Source organism: Rhinolophus sinicus, chromosome 16 (genome assembly GCF_057876585.1).
Source record: "Rhinolophus sinicus isolate RSI-liver-muscle chromosome 16, RSI-T2T, whole genome shotgun sequence".
Classification (NCBI taxonomy): Eukaryota; Metazoa; Chordata; class Mammalia; order Chiroptera; family Rhinolophidae; genus Rhinolophus; species Rhinolophus sinicus.
Window position 1 is genome coordinate 184,587,453 of NC_142516.1, and position 19,334 is coordinate 184,606,786.

The window sequence follows — 19,334 nt, forward strand, 5'->3', positions numbered from 1 at the left end:
AAAATCAGAATGAAGCTTTGCATTGAGCCATTTTAGTGTTGAATAAAGGGTTGGGTTATCTTTGCTCTTACATTATTAGCAATTAAAAATAGAGGGTGTATTTTAATGTTGAAATCCCTAATGTATTTAACATTGATAATATCAAATTTCTAACAGCAGTTTCATCTTGCAAAAAAGCGGCTGAGGACATCAGCATGTTTCCTTGGTTACGCAGTTACCATGGTTACCAGTTTAAGAGCACACCTGAAGGGTTTTTCACATTAGCAGGACTAATAATAGTACTTGAGCTTAAAAATATGAAGATTCAGATCAAAGTGATTAAAAATAATTTTCCTCTTTTTCCTCTTAAAGAATTATTTCTTTTATGAAAATGGAACATGTTCTCAGGGAGAGAAAACTCTGGGCATGACCTGTTCATTCATTATTAGTTAATTCATTTATTCATTCATTCATCAAACATTTAAGTGTCTGCCATGTGCCAGGCACCAGGCTGAGAAATGACAATAAAAGAATGAACAAGGCTCGGCCTCAAGGAGTTCAAACACTAATTGGGGAGGGAAACTTCCACTGTGATACAGCTGCAATCGGTCAACATGAGAAGCAGATGCCCAATGTCCCGGAAGCAGCCTGGACAGAGAGGTTGCTGAGGCCTGCGGGGGCTGAGAGACACCTGACAGCACAGGGAACCTGGGGACAAGTGGCCAGAGAGCAAACGCATCCCAGGCACGATCTAAGGCAGGGGCATCCGGGTAAGCGTTGGGCTTCGGAACGAGCAGAAGTCAAGTGTGGGAGCTGAGGGCACTTCAGAAGAGGTGGCAGGAAGTGAGGCTCGAAAGGCAGCTGGCGTTGGAAGGAGCTCGGCAGGCCTGCTTAGCAGGCTGGCCTTCCGTCCACAGACAAAGAGCATCCAGCTCGTCACAGTTTTAAAGAAGGAAATGGAGGAGGGAATGGTCACTCCTGGGACAATGTGGAAGACTGATTCACTCATTTATTTCACAGACATTGACTGAACACCTACTACGGAGTAGTGAGGCTCAGATGCTGGGGATACAGCAGGGACCAACACCAGCGAAAGCCCTGCTCTCCCAGAACCAAAATCGGAGTGAGGGAAAACAGACAATAAAACGTAAGTGAGTAAAAGATGTATTGTGCCGAAGGTTAATGAGCCCTGTGAAGAACCTTAAAACAGAAAGAGAGAAAGGAATGAAAAGGGGAGGATATGTGATTCTAAGTGAAGTGCTTCAGGAAGCACTGAAAAACAGACCTCTGAGCAAATCCAGAACGGGTGAGGGAGCCACCTGCGGCCCCTGGGAGGAGCACTGAGGCAGAGGACACCCCAGTGGCAACAGCCCTGAGACAGGCACTAGTGCGTGGAAGGGATACTAAGGAGACCGGTGTCGCTGAAGAGAATGAGTAAGGGAGAGAGTTGGAAATGCAGTCCCAGAGGTAATTAGTAGGGCCTGTGACAGCTAGGAAACGGCCCCCCAAAGACATTCACAACTTAGGCCCTGGAACCTGTGAAATTTACCTACATGGCAAAGCTGACTTTGCAGATAATAGTCAATTAAAGATTTTGAGATGAGGAGATCATCCCGAGTTATTTGAATGGCCCCTCAATGCAAGCATACGTATCCTTGTGAAAGGGAGGCAGACAAACATTTGACATGGACACACAGAAAAGAAGGTGACATGAAGGTGAGGCAGAGAGTGAAGTGACAAGGACAGGAGTCAAGGAACACTGGGGACACCAGAAACCAGAAGAGGCAAAGAACGGATTCTTCCTTCGAGCCTCCGAGGGAGTGCGGCCCTGCTGACACTTTGATTTCAGCTCAGTGACACCCATTCCAAACTGTCCGTGTCCACAACTGTGAGGGAATAAACTTCTGTTGTCACAAACACGAGTGTATGGTAATTTGTTACAAGAGCCATAGCAAAGTAAAAAAGAGCCATAAGAGGAGTGAATGGATTACTAGTGAAGACGGCAGACAAGAAGAAATTAACGACATTCTAGGAGACAGATTATGTAACCCGATACTAGGACAATTACTGACAAGAGAAAAGAGAACAGGTGACATGACAACATGCTAAATTGATGAGAGTTGCTTTCAGGTTAAGTGGAAATAATGGGAAAGCAAGGTAAATCAACAATGATACCAAGGTTTCTAATTTAGGTAATTTGGTAGAGAGACTATTAACAGAGTCAGGAAATTAAATAAGGAATAAGAATAGATTTAAAGGGGAAAGATCATTTAGTTCTAATGGATTTGACGATTTACAGTGATCCCATCATCACGTCTTACGAGGTACATGGCACTGTTCCCATTTGACAGATGAGATCACTGAGGCTCAGAGTTAGACTGTGACAGCCCTACAGCTTTCCAACATACTATCCCAGCAAGGAAATACAATTAGGAATAAAGACTCAATCAGAAAAGAGAAGTTAGAAGCTGAAGCTAAAGATGTGAGCATTATCGTCGAGGTGAAGCCATAAGAACAGACGAGCTTGCTCAGCACAGGAGACGGAAGAGCAGAGCCAACCCCCTGGAGAACCACCTGACCCTCTAAAGCTACAATTGTTTTCCATGATATCAGCCATGAGGAGCTGGGGGATAGGTTAAAATCATTGAAAGAGCAAAACATATGCGTAGGACAATGCATAACATTGGAATAAAAATGCCAGCTTAAAAAATGGATTTTAAAGCACTGAACTCTAAAAAATAAAGCAACAGCCTGTCAAGAACAGAAAATCCAGACTTACCGTTGGATCCTGTGTCTCTCTGAGTTTGTGTGTAAACGATAACAATTTGTCCAAAGCTTCCTGAGGCATATTTGGGACCTATTTTATGAGTGAATGGAGGAAAGACAGAAAAGATAAATTGGAATGTCTGATCAATAAACCATAAATTATGGCTACTTAGCAAATAATATTAGAATTACATTTTTAGAAAGTCCATGATTACAGGTTACATGTTTATTCCATGGATAAATTTACTTATTCATCTTTTCAGGAAACACTATACCTCCCCACTTTCTCTTTAAGAATCAGGTAATTAAAACCAAGCCACTCTCCTTCATTTACAATTCTACAACCAGCAGAAAACTGAAAGAAGCCGTTCACTCAAAAACAGGCACATAGTATGCCCATAAAAACTCATATACTATCATTTCCTCTTTGTTGGCTTCGGCTTAATTTTCTAAACTCTAAATTTAGGCATTTTCTCACTGAAACCCAACTCCTTCATTTAGCAGTAATCTGACATCTGTCTCTACCAAGTCACATGAGATATTCTTGCATAGAGAATGGACGCGCGAGCTGTCCTTTTTTTTCAAGGACTTTTAAACAACACACCCAAAGAACAGAATCACTTTATCAGTGAACTGTGAAGAATAGTTGCTCAAATAACACACACAGATTGCCTTTAACTATAACAATTTTAATCTAATGAAATATTAATTGATCATCAAAAAATTTTGCTTAAACAATAACAAATTTAAAGTTTCAATTGAAAAGATCAGAGAGAAGTGTTAGACCAACGACCTGCAGAATGTGGCCATTTCAGAAGTAAATCACTCAAGGGTTTCTTTGGTCATTTAAGTGATTGAAACTTTTTAAAATTCTAAGTTCTATTAAGCACAGACTTCATCTAATGTATTCTTTAAATCCATCCTGTGCTGCAAGAAGCAGTATTGCGCCATCCTCAGATGAAGAAACTATGGGTAACTTACCCAAGATATGGAAGCTCGTAAGTTGTGGATTTGGCATTTAAAGGCGAGCTGCTTGTGTTTAAATCTTACGCCTTTATCCACAGGCATGCTCACAAGTCCTAGAAAGTTCATTCTGGTATTTTAAAGGCCGTGAGTTCATTTATGTAGGAAGTTAATTATTTGTGATCTAGAGCAACACTGTCCAGTAGAGCTTTCTTTGATGATGGAAATGGTCTTCACCTATGCTTCCTAATATGTTAGGGAAAAGCCCCCACGTAGCTACTGACCATTTGAAGTACGACGGAGAAACTGAAATTATAAATTTTATTTAATGTGGATAGTGCTACTACTTTGAATAGCACAGTTCTAAAACCCCAAAGGTCAGAATGCCCATTGAAGGCAGACAGTAAAGTAATGGACTACATATACACATTACAAGCCATCGGACAGCTAAGCAGGTCCGTACAGCAGAGGACATATTACAATCCTGAGGGGAGCAGCACTCCTTTCCTACAGAATCCAAGGAACTGAAATATATTTGACCTCCCTTTACCGTAGGAACTTAAAATTGTCCCCTTTGGTTGAATATAAAAGGAGAAGGAATCCCTGAACCGCCTCCATACAAGGAAAGCGGGAGGAAAGACAGCCTTCTCCATGGTTCCCAGAATGTGCTCCGGGGACCAGTAGCCCCAGTGCCACATGAGACCTTGAGAAATGCAAACGCTCATGGACCATATTCCAGACCTCTTGCCTCCACCATCTGCATTTGAAAACGTCCTCCAGATGGTTCTGTAAAATGGTAAAGCTTGAGAACCATTCACTGTATGAGGAAATTTGGGAGTAAGTGGGGAGAAAAAGCCCAAAACGTCCCACTCTGCTCCAGTAGGAGGCAGAGTACTTTAAAAAGAGGAGAACTGAAGGCTCAACCGGCCAGAGCTGGCTGCCCTCTTACCATTTCCTTAATCACTTGGATTTCTTCACTTCTGACAAGTGGTTTCATGTAATGGAAAAAGAACATGGTTAAGAATTCTGGCCCCAGCCACTGCTGTGTTGTGCTTCCAATGACAGGGGGCTCTGCCAAGGCGATGATTCTGAAGGAGGGGTGGACAGGAAAAATGGACCTAAAAGGGGAAAAAAGGGAAAAAACATGAGCTTTCATGTTAGAGATTAGGTCATGGTAGCTAAAGCCTCTGTGGTGATGAGCCCACTGTTATATAGTCAAGGCCATTATCCAAAGAACAAGCTTTGAAACAACTCAGGACATCCTAAGAACCTAAGATGAAAACAAAGAATCACCTACTGCGAACAGAAAAGGTGCCATATCCACTGGTGAAACTCCATCTCTGGCACAAACCACTGCTTTGGATATGCTGTTATGCCTACAGGAAATTTCCTCCATGGTCCCTTGACACAAAATCCCATCCAGTTCATATTCAGTACAAAGGTCCCCTTTCTTTATTCAAAATCCCCTCAAAAGCTTCTATCTTGCAAGGAACCCATTCTATGTCAGTCGTAGAAAGACAAAGTATGGTTCAAGATGAGGAGACGTTCTACAATACAGAAGATTAAAGCAGCCTAAGGGGTTGATCACATTTAAAATTTGAATTGCCAATAAGAAGGTCTTAAAAAGGTAGAGAAAACTGACCTTTTATATAATTCACTCTTTTGTCATTTTATAGGAAACGTTATGATTTTCAAAGTGATCTCTTATAAATCTCTGCTAGGGAATCTGAGAATCTAGGACACAGAGAAGAATAAGATAAAACTTCCCTTGGTTTGTGAAATGACTTGAGTAGTTTTTAGAGAAGGAACTAGAAATCCGTTATCATGATCTAATCATGTGGTTGATACTGTCCGTTTGTATCAATTCTACTCAAAACCCCAGTGGATGTATAACTTTAGACGGTAATACCATACCTGCTAAGGGAAAGGAGAGACGAAACTCAAACACCTGCCAAGCTACTCAGAGAACCCAAAATACAGGCACATAACTGGCATTTCTCCAGAAATGGACTATCCATGGCCATTAACAATAACAGAACCAGATAGTTAAGTGAACAGGCAGCTAGAGTATCAGAAGGTAGGACAGGGCATGTGTGGAGAGACTCAGACAAGTACTCTGAAGATTCAGATAAGAAAACGTCCTCCCACTGCAACAGGTAGGGCCCCCGGAATCCCTGACTACACCATCTATAATTTGAGGGGCCACACCATCCTTCTTAGAAATAGTCATATGAAAGTTACCAGATACCATTTCATTTCTCCAGATAGAAAAAAAAAAAAAGAAAAGACTTATTTACTTATTTACAGATATTCAAGCAGGGCGTAGGATGATCGTTCCAAAGGAGCAGTTGTAGGAAAAGAGGGAATGATCCCCACACGGATAGCGCCTGAGAGCCGGGAGGGTAACATGAGCATTCAGGATTGCCACAGAACAGTCACCGAACAGAATCTGGACACGCAAAGTTCTGTGATCTGAAAGCCGAAAGGGGAGTTATTCCATTTGCCACTTCTGCTGAGTGTTTTGCTGTAATCCGGAAAACAGCTTCACGGCCCAGCCAATGATGCTGAGTTCACCCGCAACCCTCCTCTCTCCTACTTAGGACAAAAGACGGTAAGAGAGACAGAGCCTGCTCTGACTGCACAAATGTGAAGCTGCAGGTGGAGTTCCCCACTCAGGACAGCGAGGGATACTAAACCAGGGAATGAACAAAGTCAAAATCCAACAAGCAAGCTAGGAGGCGACGTCCAATTTACAACCTCAACCCGGAGAGAGCAGGATCGCAGCTCAGGGCTAGAAGAGCAATGAACATGAGAGCATGAGAGCTCGCTAGGTGACTAGAATTTGAATGAGGTGAGGGTCACTGCCAGGACATGTGCTGTCTGCGGCTTGCTTTTCAGTAGTGACTCTAGCAGGGTACGTGAGTGACCTGGCCCAATTCAAAGAGGGCAGTTTCTGAGGCAGCAGGTGAGTCAGGCAGAGAAGTGTACGCTGGCTACAAACAGTCATCACACTACAGAATAACAGAATGAGAAGGACCTTTGTGTCTGATAGGTTCTATCCAAAGGCTTTCTTACATAGAAACGGGTCATAGGGAAAGTCATTTCCTGATGTTCGGGTCTCCAAATCTGAAAGTTAGAGAACAGAGCACCCCTGAGGACCTGTGCCAACTACTTTCGGGGGCTTTCACATACTGTTGGGTAATACAAAGGCTGAAGAAGTGGTAAATAAGTGAGCATTAGGAAACAAACATGATTAAAATTTAAAATCAGGGTTAATTTTAATTTTACTAGAATTGAACAACAATAAATAACAAATGAAACTAAAGATATAGCTCAACATCAGATAAATAGCCAGTATGTCCTAAAGATTAAAAAATTTTAAAGCAAAAAGATCTTTTAAAAAAGATTAAAAAATACTGGGGTCCATGTGTTTGTTTGGTGGCATAAGGATAAGATTTTGGAGCGCAAAGTACTTTCCAACACTGGTCAGCAATAAAAAGGAATGGACTATTGACATATATAACGTGGAAGACCGCAAGATAGTTATGCTGAGGGAAAGAAGCCAGAACAAAAAGAATATATGCTGTGCGATTCCACGTCTATAAAACCCTAGAAAATACAAGCTATCTAACGTAGCCGTAAATAATTTCCTACAGGTGTGAGAGGAGGGTGAGAAGGAACAGGAGGGATCACAAAGCAGTCTGAGGATACTTCCGGGTGACAGATGAGTGCATCACCTTGATTGGGATGACAGTTTTATAGGTAAATGTAAATATCAAAACGATCAAACTCTATACTTTAAATATGCACAGTTTATTATATGCCAGTTATACCTCAACAGAGCTATTAATAAAAAAAAAAAGAAACGTTAAAATAAGCTCCAATCTTTTGAAGGAAATTATGTGGTACATTTTTTGTCAAATCTGTATAGTAAGAAACTTGAAAGAATGATATAGAAGGTTTCTATAAAGACGTTAATCATGAACTAGAAGACAATTTTTTTAACGGGCCACGCATATTGTAATACTGATGTGACAACTTAGAAGAGGTTATGCAGTTCTGTACGCGGCCCGTATTTCCCCTTTTGTGCTATGCAGGCAATGTAGCAAACTACAGGGACGCATTCCTTACTCATCTTTATACCACGCAAAGCCTAGTGTGTACTAGGGAGAGAGCAGATGCCAAATAAATAAATAAATGAATGCGTTGCTGTAGTTAGTAACCATCAGTGCGAGACACCTTTTAAAGACCCTTGGTGGCAAGGACAAAACAAAGTGGTAAGAACTGAAAATAATGTTTTCCTACGGAAAAAGCAGAGCAGTTAGTCTAAATGTGGTCTTGAATGAACTTGTGAGTGAAGTTGTATTCTCTGAATCAAAAAGAAAAAATCATACAATAAAAAGTAATTAGACCCTTCACAGACACAGAGTTTAAAACTGTTCTTTGATCATAAAAACGTATAGGATTGTTTTTCAAAATCAAAATCTGTTTAAGGCTATTTGTTTTGAGACTCAAATACAACGAGCTAGGCATAAAAATCCTACCTCTACCTTGAGTTTTGTTAAAAATTTACACGGCCAAACTCATTAGCAAAGAGATGCTGAGGTTTCTGGGGAGGTAGGAGAGAAAGCTCAGACCCTAACTGTTTTCAAACATAAAAGTAAAAGGGTCCAGAGAAATCTACCAATGAAAGATCTGCCGCGTGTCCAGTCATGGCTCCCCACTGATCAATAACGAAAACTGAGAAATTACAAACTGTTTTCAATGTTCAATCAATCATAATAAAAAAAATTCAACAAACATGCAAAAACATGAAAGCATGTATAACTACAACTGAGACCACACCACTAATCTGTAGTGCTTCCCTGAGATAACCAGAAGCCTATTCTTGGAAAATAAACTCAGTCACTCACTATTTTCTCAAGAAAATCTCGCCCCCTCATCTACGCTCTGACCGACAGCAGGAAGGAAGACCTTCGGCAGCCTATATATTTGTACTCCCCCTTCCCCAAAGAAGTTTTTCTCATCAAAGGAAGCATTTCTATTTTGGTCCTTATTTCCTGTGACAAATGCAGGCATGGTGTCTGGTGCGTGTGTGGCCATCACGCTATTTCTAACCACCACGTCCACGGCATTCCTGGTGTCTTGTAACAGAAGAAGGAAAGTCTCTAAATTTCTTACGGCGTTTCTAAGGGCATATTAGCCATGTGATTGCCTGCAAAGGATGGAAAAGTCCACAGAAACGATCAAGGTGTATGACCTTGGTGAAGAATTAGAATACAGTAGGTCAGCAAAGGCGTCAAACATAATTGTTTAGAAACTGGGTTTCATACTGTGAAGTTGAAAGGGTTGGTAGCCCACTGTTAACAGCTGTTAATTTATGAGACCCCTGATATCAGACTTGTCATAAAAAGGCAAAGTATTGCTCATTAGGAGGCTTACAAGAGGAAACATTGCCAGCGTAGAAGATCATCAAAGACTGGACTGATAGAATTACCTTTACCGTGAGTTTCCTAGAATTTATCCTAGCTTAAGATTTATTCACTCATTCAAAATTATTTATTAATTGATCTACTATGTGCCAGGTATTGTGACATTAGAAACAAGGAGATGAAGTACAGAGCAAGACAGAGAGTCCTGGCGGCATTAGTCTTAGGGTCCGTTATTTCTTAAGCTCCAACTGCATCCTTGCCCTTCCTTTGAAAATGTGAGATGCCACTAAGTTCCGTTTTACAATAATTAAAGTTTTGTGGGGTTTTTTTGTTTTGTTTTGTTTTGTTTTGTTACTTGTAGCTAAAGGAGTCCTGCCAAACACAAATACGAAAATTGTTCCTACCTGAAAGCCTAACAGGTATCTAAATTTACTGAACTGGCTCTAGAGGCAAGGAAGCGCTGCAATGTGCCTTCCCTTCATAATACCTTTTACCTTATTCTCTAGCTCAGAATCCCTCACAAGAAAACCACACATTAATAGCTGAGTTTGTTTAAGGACTATCAGAAATCACCACTCCGCTAAACTTCAGTTCTGTGATTCGGTACAGAAATGAAAAGGAGAGACGACCTGGGTTATGAGCTTCTAATTTGCAGTTCCGTGGCTAATACCAGGAGTGATAATATTAGATATGGACAGAACACAGGATCAACTCAAGCTAGATAATGGATCATATTACTCACAAGGACATATAAAATAAATTAATTTCCTCACTGAGTACAAATTTCCTACTTTTTATGTTGTGCTATGTCCTTTTAATTAAGGGGCCAGTTCTCTACCCAATGAACACAGCCTTGAAAGAAATATTGTCAACTGGCTTAAAAGAAGAATCTAACCTGTATAACCTAATATAACCCTACAAGAGAACATATTTATTCTCAGAAAGACAAAAATGGGCTACAAAATTTAATCAAGGTTAACCAAGAAAAGGTCAAGAAATTTACAATCCATATCAGAGTGAAGTAGATTCTGTAATGACTGTGTTTAACAAGAAAATAAAGAGAAAAATTGTTTACAATCATAAGAAAATAGTGCGTGTCTCAGGTTTTAAAAAAAAGGAAGACTACTAATAAACAAAGGAATTAGGTTTTCAAATAGTAGAAAACTATTCTGACAGAGGGGAGAATCAATTGTTAGACATCTCGCCTCTGAAAAGTCAATGAAATCCTGACAAACTGTTAGAACATAAGAGAGAAAAGAAAATTAGGAGTTGAGCCCCGGAGGTTCAACATCTAACTAACGAAAGTTTCAGAAAAAAACACCAGAGGAAATGGGAAGTGGAGAGATATTTAGAATGACATATGAGCCACAAGTATGAAGAACAAGTCCAGATTATGGGAGAAAGATGAAATCCATAGAATATGAAATGGATAGAATACCTGATTGTGCTGAGAGATTTAGACAATAGGGCAAGTGTTTGGAATGGAAAAGTGAGAAATAAATAGAAAATAGGGTCACTTCCTCCTCTATGTTCCCATAGCTTTACTGTGCAGCTCTCTATTCTAACATTTAAGAGCTGCATTATACTTGTTTATTTATGTATCTGCCACTTTTCATATGTAGACAAGCACTAGCTTTAGGAAAAACAACATGTATGCAAGAAACGATAAACAACTGTAGCTTCCTGAATGGCGCCACTGTGTGTGATCCTTATGCTGTGACAATAACGTGAACACTCAGGAAAATTCCAAGTGAAATTACTACAAAACTAGGAGGAACAGGCAATAGGAAGTATGTATGTGTAGTGGGAAGAAGGGGAGTGAAAGAGAGCTAAGCCTTAATTTTCCATAGTAGAAAATCAAGATACTGCCTAATACTGAAAAACAAATCAAGAATCAAGCAATATCACTGAAAGGTGAAATCCCAAAAGAAACAGCAAAGAGTTGAAAGTGGCCGTCGTTGGGGAGTGGCAAATGACACTGCCCTAGAACAGATGACAGAGGACTGATATTTTTCATAAAAATCCTGGAAAAACTATCTGGCTCAAGTTTCATTCATGTTTAACAATAATGAAAAAAATCACATGAAAATAAAAACTAAGTGAAGGGAACCCACAGTGCCATACCTTTCTGCACCTACTCAGAGTGCTCTCTGGAGAGAGATGTGGGTCTGGTTTATATCCACAGGGAGCTGAACTCAACAGTGACGAAGATGGGACACTTTGACGAGACCTACTAACTGCTCTGCGCCAAACCCTGAGTGTGACGATCAGGCTGCTCTGACCCAGAAACCGTTTTCATCTCGAAAACTGCTTGTGACCACGAGGGAGAACTTGGGTACTTTTCATAGAAAAGGCTTGTCATTCCCTGGACGTTTGGCTACACGTCCAGCGCTTCTCACGTGCTAGGGAACTGACGGGCAGGCTTTCAGGGAGCGACTGCCCAATTGCTTCGATTCATCTCTCTGAAAATAAAAACTGTTCCCTGACAGGTGATTCTGATACAAACAATGTACAGAAGCCGAATGTTGGAAACAGAAGGTAGGGACTGAATGGGACCATCATAGCTTGTCTCCCTCACACGCAACAAAACCATTTACTGGGCTAGAGAATTTGATGATGTGCACCTCAGAAGCGTAAATACCGTATTTCCCCAAAAGGAAGACCTACTCCCAAAATAAGCCCCAGTTCAGATCGTCAGCCAGACGGACGCATTTAGTACATTATGACGATGTTCCAGAAGAAGATGACATGACTGTATTTGAATAAATGTAGACTGTTGTGTGTGAAAAAATAAGACCCCCCCTGAAAAGAAGCCCTAATGGAGCAAAAATTAGTATAATACTCGGTCTTATTTTCGGGAAAACACGGTAGCTGCGGAATCAAGTGAATTTTAAAATAATTTACACAGAGATAGTAAGAAATCTAACATTTCCTCTCTAGGAAAAAGTTCCAAGGCAATTTTGAAAGAAAATTCTTCTTAAAATGTAAACACAATAAGAAATACACTTAATTATCATTTGTAGGATTGTAATGTTTTAAAGATGGCAGCAAATCCTTTGGAATGGGGTGAAGCTTCAATTAAATAAAATCCGATTAAGTGACTAAGAATTCCCCCCCAATATTATGTCTAATTATGTAAAAATAACCATGGAAATGTAATGAAACAGAAAATAACTTATATTTGCCAAACCTCCTCTAAGGGAAAGTACAGTATGCAGCTGAAAGAAATATTTTCCTTCAAGCTTTTCATTTTGAAATTTTTCAAATTCACAGAAAATTTGAAAAAATAGAATACGAACACCCATATATCTTTCATCTAGATCTCACCAACTGTTAAGACTTTACATTTGTGTTCTCTCTCACTTGATCGCTCTTTCTCTCTGTGTGGAGTGTGTGTGTGCACACATCCACGTCTTTTTTCCCCATGAATCATTTGGGAGTCAATTGTAGACATCTTTTTACTTTATCCCTTAAATATCTCAGCATTTGTCTCCGAAGAATAGGAATATTATCCTTCATAGCCACGTACCATTATATACTTATGAAAATTAATATTAATTCAATATCATGTGGTACATATATAGTCCACATTTAAGCTTTCCCAAAGTGTCTTTTACAGCTGTTTTCATTTTATGTCCTGATCCAGGACCCAGTCAAGTCCCATACATGGCATTTGGTGGTTACATCTCTGGAAAATGTTTAAGCCAGAGGGCATCCTGCATCAGGTGGCATACCCCAGGACTAACTGATGACTTCTCAGGAGAACCGTGAAACGTGTTTGTTTGTTTGCTTGTTGAAAGGCTATGAATTATGGGGCCCAAACTGAAAAGCTAGGACAACAGCAGAAGGATTATCTTCTTAAAAACGAACGTTCTTATAAAACGTTTAAGTGCTTATGTAAAAGTAGGCTGAGGGTAGAGTATGTCTCGAATCGTAACCTCACATTTTATGAAGTGCCAAACTATGAGCAAGGCCTGAACACCAAATTACTAAGCTGTTCAAAGTTCTCTCGGCTTGACCGTAAGTTTAGGAGAATGAGAAAAACAAGGCACATTGACAGTAAGAGTGTCCAAAATTACCTCTGCTGTAGCTGTTCGTCAGACAGTTGCAGCTCCTCCTTTAAACGCATGTACCTGTCCGGTCTCAGCAGCCTAGAGCCATCATAGAGGCTCAGCTCGCGATCGTGGATCAGCCTAAGGGAAACGGGAAGTCAGAAAACTCAGTAATCAGTTTTGAATGGTGAAGTTATGGAGGTGGAATCAGTCAGTGAACATTTTGATCATGTCCATTATTACTGGCAGTTGCGTCTAACCGTTTTGGAGGCACCTTTTGGAATTTCAAGTTGACTCGTGCTGTTAACAGTTGGCAACATTGCTGCCTCATGTACTCAAGGGCAGTATCATGGATACTGGATGTGGGGAGCGAGCACAGAGGAGGGGAGGGGCTGGAAAGCAGGAGGAGGAGGGAGACAAACGGCTGAGTGAGTGGCTGGCAGCCCAGCAGGTGCACAGAAGTCAACAAGGCCGTTGGCACATGCTCCCTTGAGTCTAATGTAACTTGTGAACGTATAGTGTGTATTATCAAAATAGTTCTGTCTGTGGAATTACAGGATTTAAAATATTGAACGTCTTTACAAAGAAACAAGCGGTGCTGTTTCATATTCCCACTCTGATGGCGGCCTAACCATCCACAGCATGACAGCACCAAGAGATGTCGCAGAGGCTGAAAAGTACTGTTCTGCGTCTCACACCAGTCACCAAGTCTGCTGATGCGCACACTCCAGTGGTCCCACCATCTCCACTCGGTAGGTGAGCGCTGATGGGGAGGAGGGCTGCATGACGCAGTGGGTAGGAGTGTGGGCAGTGGAGTCCGCTGGGTCTGGGTTCAACTCCAGCTCCGCAGCTTATTAGCTGAATGACTGGGGAGCGGGAGAACTACTCCATCTCTTTTGACTTTCATCTTTTATAAAATTAGGGCAATACTATCAACCTTACGGTATTGCTGTGAAGATTAAACAGCTAAGGGGAGGCAGATGCTTCCTATAGTTGTTCTCACTGGCTGCACGTTGGAATCTCCTGGAAAGGGTTCGATGCACCTTCCGAAATTTCAAGTTGGCTAGTGCTGTTACACTTGGCAAAAACTGTTGGTTTCTGTATCAAAAGTTTTAAAATACCAATGTTCAAGCCTTGCCAAGGATCAATTCTGTCAGAATTAGAGGAGCAGGAGCCAGACATCAGTAATTTTTAAGTCCCACACCGCACGGTGATGCCAAAGGTGAGAAGCTGAGACACACACACGTAGCACCATGTGTGTTACTCACACGTAGCACCATGTGAGTACGCCCAGCACTGGGTACGTACTCAGTTACTAGCAGGTGCCGCTACCACTACTTCTTGGCCTAATAGGCAAGAGATAGCTAATAAAAGCGGAGCACTATTTTGTTTGTGTGTACATTTGTCTATTTAGAAGAGAAAAACATTATAAATCTATGGAATGGTTATGATACATTACGAAGCCATGTTTAAAGTCTCTCAAATCTAATCAGGATTAACACAATGTTTTTGGAATCTTTAATTATATTTGGTATGTACATCTTTTCAAGGACAAAAACTTGGAATAGTTGGTTGGGGAAATGAATTATTCCACTTATTTGAACTTTCCTGAAAAGTCAAAGTTAAAAACCAAATGTCTACAAGTGATGGAATTAAGATGTAACAACAACAAATCATTATCATTAATCTCCCCAAGTGTCACAGGATGGGAATATTTTCCAGGAAAATTACACATGAAGTTTTTTCATGACATTAAATTCAAGAGATGTTCATTGGGAATGTGTGGCTATTTTCCCACCTAAACTGAAGTAAGAAAACAATAGTTACACAAATGTTTGCGTTTATAAACACAAAGTGAGCTGTTTAAGTTTATATAAAATATGAAACAGCTATTACACATTTTATATAAGGATCCACATTTTCTCTCAAAAGAAAAATTCCAACAAGAAAACCAGTAATTTAAATCTGTGATTCATAAGGAGTTTGCAGACCGTGGAGCTGTCATTCTGACACACTGTAGAAACTTGAGCTGTGTGGCTTGTCACATATGTTAATAAACATATATAAAGTCTTCAAAGTCATTACTTAAAAGTTTTCTTAAAACACAGAAGTTTGCTGTGAAGTTTCACTGTATATGCTGTGTTTACAATTTAAAAAAAATCTGTTCTACTTGGATATAAAATTTTAAGTTTCTAACCATTTACACCACCCAGTTTAAAAACAGAAGGTTGAGAGAGTTCCACGTCTACTGTTTACTTGGTGTGTTTTTGTGTGTGTGACTCACACAGACCTTTGCAGTACAGCGAGTGTGCCAGCGTTGACGCGATGGATGCCATCCAGGAGGACCAGCTTTCCTTCCAGAGCAGCCGTCACCAGGGGCGAGGACCGCCAGGCAGTGTCTCCATTTGGGAGAGTGTATCTCTGCTGGAGCAGATCACGAGCTGTCATATCCTAAACCCACCAGCCACAAAAGAAAACGCAGAATTAATTTTTAAGAATGGATGGCAGCTGATTTAGCTTGATAGTCACCTCTCTCTTGACATTCCATACTAAAACTGGGAAGTCATCTCCAACCCATCAAAGAGAAAGATACTCAGAAACTTTTCTTGGTCATTTGAGGTTTTTTCCTATTACTCATCCACTTACTATAGTAAGAGTGAGGAGGGTTTTTTCTTTTAATTGAGCATCCACCCCTTCTTTTAAAATGTTCGTTTGATATCTACACAGATGATGGTAGTAATTTCCACCTGATTTTAATGGAATTTAACTCAATCAGCTTTACGGATCAAAATGTATGGATTCCTTTTTAAGTATTAGAGGCCAAACAAACTCAGTGGGTGGAGATGCTTATCAGTGATGTGCATTTTGTTGCAGTTGATGAGTTCTCCTGAAAAGCCATGTTAGGAACCATCACAGTGACTCACTTAGAGGGGCTTGAAAATGGAGGAAACTGAGGAAAACAGTCACCAGATGAGGCACAGGAATTGTCAAACAATAGCATGGCCCTTATAAATATGCAATTTTTAAAAATCACTCACACAACATGCTAGCAGGAAAATAGTGTAACAGATTGAAGCAAACTTAACAGTACTGGCAAATGAAAGTCTATCTATTATTAAAAAAATTCATATAATATGAACAATTCTTTCTCAAACGTGTTAATGTTAAAGACAACAGTTTCTATTATCAGCTTCAGATAAATTTTGTGCCACTTACATCAAACAAAATTAAACGTTTACAGTCAATTTTAACTAAAATTTAGTGTTTTGTAAATTCTTTGCTACCTACTTCAAGTTTTAAGCAGATAGAAAACTAATGAATGCGCTTATGTCCATAATGGCAACAAATCTGTATTGAAATCAAGATGAAAAAAAATAAGTCTTACCTACTTCAATGTTCTCATTACCAAAAAAGAAAAAACAAACAAAACCTGACTTAGGAGGTATAAATAGGCTTCCATTGAATCATATAGACTTAGGAGGTACAGATAGGCTTCCATTGAATCTAAAGACACCAGAAACAGTAACATTCAAACTCAGCAAGTCCCCATAATCAGAAAGGGCTGGCTTGGGCACATTATCAAAATTCGGCTTAGCTCATTAATTTTGTTTAATTCTTTAACTATCAATCTTACGTTCTATGCAAACTACATGAGCATGTCATTCTAAGCTGTCAATGACAGTTACAATAGCCAAGACTAAATTTATCACCATCATCAGTGTTTACTAAGATGGGTTATGATGAGAATGAGCTCATTCCCACTCATGGCTGTGCCACAGACCAGGAAATGGATCACTCAGCAGGAAAAACAGGAAAAATCAAATGTCCGTGGGTCATTTTCATAGTCAAATAAATTACGAAAAAATCAAGTATGTATATGTATACATACGTAAGTATACACAGACATACATATATAAAAATCTTTTTAAAGTTAATATAAACACTGGTAAATTTAAAGAAAACTCTTGGTACTAATTATTCCAGAAAAATATTCACTATAGAATTATATCACTTATTGTCCTAGAGAATAAAACAAACATCCTATTCATTTTTCACCCCTTCCTTCTAATAGGAATTATGAGATTGCAAGAGGATATACAAAATGCTTAATAAAATGGCATAAATTAAAAGTTGAAATAAAATGAAGGAATAAAACGAAAGAGTAGGCCTTGTTTCCTTTAAGAATTCCTACTTGGTATTCAAAGAAGGCATCCCACTGGTACCACAGTTTTAAAGAAATGGATGGGTGTTAAATGGGTTGGGCTTCAGACTGAAAAGGGATGGGGGCATCCTGACCCAAACTCAGCTCTTGAGTCTTTCGCCTGGGCCCAGGACTGGAGGTGAGGAATGTAACTCTGGCATAAGAAGGTCAGATGCCTAAGAGGGTCAGACACCTAATGGGCTAAGGCTAGCCAGTGGTAACTTTCGAAAAAAATTTCAACTGAGAAAATTCCACACTTTCATACCAACACATCGTGAATCAGCATTCTGTGAATGATATGAAAAAGCACTACTTCCCTTGGTCATGATTCCAAAGTACTTTTGTCTCTTGTTACGGCATGTCACCATGTATAACGCGCTCCTGTGGATAATGTGCACCCACGTTTTGGGCACAAACTTACAGGGGAAAAAAAATCTTTCGTTGTAATTTTTTAATTCAAATTTTTATTTGTTTACATTTAGGTGCTTGTTTTTATATGATAAAGGAATTTTAGCATTTATTTTTTAACATTTTATGGTACAAGAAATTTTATGTACCAGTAAAAAAATTTAAGATATTTACTCATCATAGAAGGCCGAGAACTCTTCATTGTTGCAAGTTCGTCCTAAGTTCAACAAAACCGATTCTCATACTCCAGGATATTATTTTGCATATGGATATCGTTATCGATTTCTAGAGTTACACTTTTAACTCATAAGCATGAATAAAATAATTAAAAATATTTATATAGAGACAGAATTAGTACTACCCATGTATAACGCATGTCCTTATAAAGTGTGCATTATACATGGCAAAATATGATAATTCATACCGTACAGTGTCTGCAATAGTTTGCCCATTTAAGTAAGTAAATATTTACTAATAATGACGATGAGAAAGACCATCAATACGCAGGGCCCCTCTTTTCCAACTTAGCAGTTGGAGGCTACCTTAGACTTAATGAAGGAAATGAAACGGTTATTTGTTCCTAAACAACAAGCAGTAACAGGCAACAGGACTCAACACCGGTAACGCCAACCACAAATACAGACCAGAGATACTCTCCGTTTTTTCAACCTTCAGAGGGACAGAAGAAAATGGAACTATTTGGCATTTCTCAGAAGACTAGCTCAGTGTAGTTTTATCACCTAAACTCTAGGCCTACTATCATGTTTAAAAGAGCTATTCTTCATTTCTAACACATCTTTGAATTAAAATAAAAACCTCCTAAAGAGGAAAAAAAAAATCCCTTTAATACAAGTTGCTGGTTTTCGCAATTAAGCTCCTATACTGGGAGAAAAGATGGAATTCTACCTTTTCCTGAAAGAGATACATGGCCCCACTTTCCACAGTATTAGTTAAAATCAGAAATTCTTTTCATTGATATGAAAGTTATTTTCAATTGTGTGAAAGTGCATGGACAGCAAAGTGAAACTGAACTTTCACAGAAAAACTGAATCTAAGCAAACCTAACTCACAGAACTTTTCCAGCATAGTCTCAACTGGGTCAGTGATACTGCGAATTAATTTAGATAATAAGCTAATCGTTAAAATAGAGTAACAGCATTTTCAAGTGATTCTATCTATAAAATATTTGAGTTTTAGTACCATTTAATATTTTTATTTTAACATATACTATATAATGAATTTGTTAAAAATGTATCATTTCCTTATTCTTCCCACCTACACACACATCCCTAAAGCAGATGGAAAAGCAAAGTTTTAAAAAGTGTGTTTACTCCATATGAGAATTTCTAAAGTACATTAATAAAAATCAGGAAAGATGAATGTCTCCATTTTTGCATATATTTTCTTATCCCCGAAACCTTTGAACTTAAGAGAATAAAAATAGTGCTAATGATATCCTAAAGCCAGAACCATTTCCTCTTTCTGCATTTCCTTAAAATTTTTAAAATAACAGGACATGAAATCTAGTTCCTT

The 19,334-nt window shown here is 39.3% G+C and overlaps 1 protein-coding gene across 1 annotated transcript in view; it reads right to left on the reverse strand.

Annotated features, from left to right (window-relative positions):
* Positions 1 to 19,334, reverse strand: part of VWA8 (von Willebrand factor A domain containing 8) — a 305,649-nt gene that overhangs the window by 201,016 nt on the left and 85,299 nt on the right. Inside the window, exons 13-16 of the mRNA XM_074329337.2 lie at positions 15,483 to 15,643; positions 13,220 to 13,333; positions 4,658 to 4,826; positions 2,759 to 2,836 (exon numbers count right to left, since the gene is read on the reverse strand). Of these exons, the coding sequence (XP_074185438.2) occupies positions 2,759 to 2,836; positions 4,658 to 4,826; positions 13,220 to 13,333; positions 15,483 to 15,643 (522 nt within the window). The remainder of the gene's footprint in view (positions 1 to 2,758; positions 2,837 to 4,657; positions 4,827 to 13,219; positions 13,334 to 15,482; positions 15,644 to 19,334) is intronic.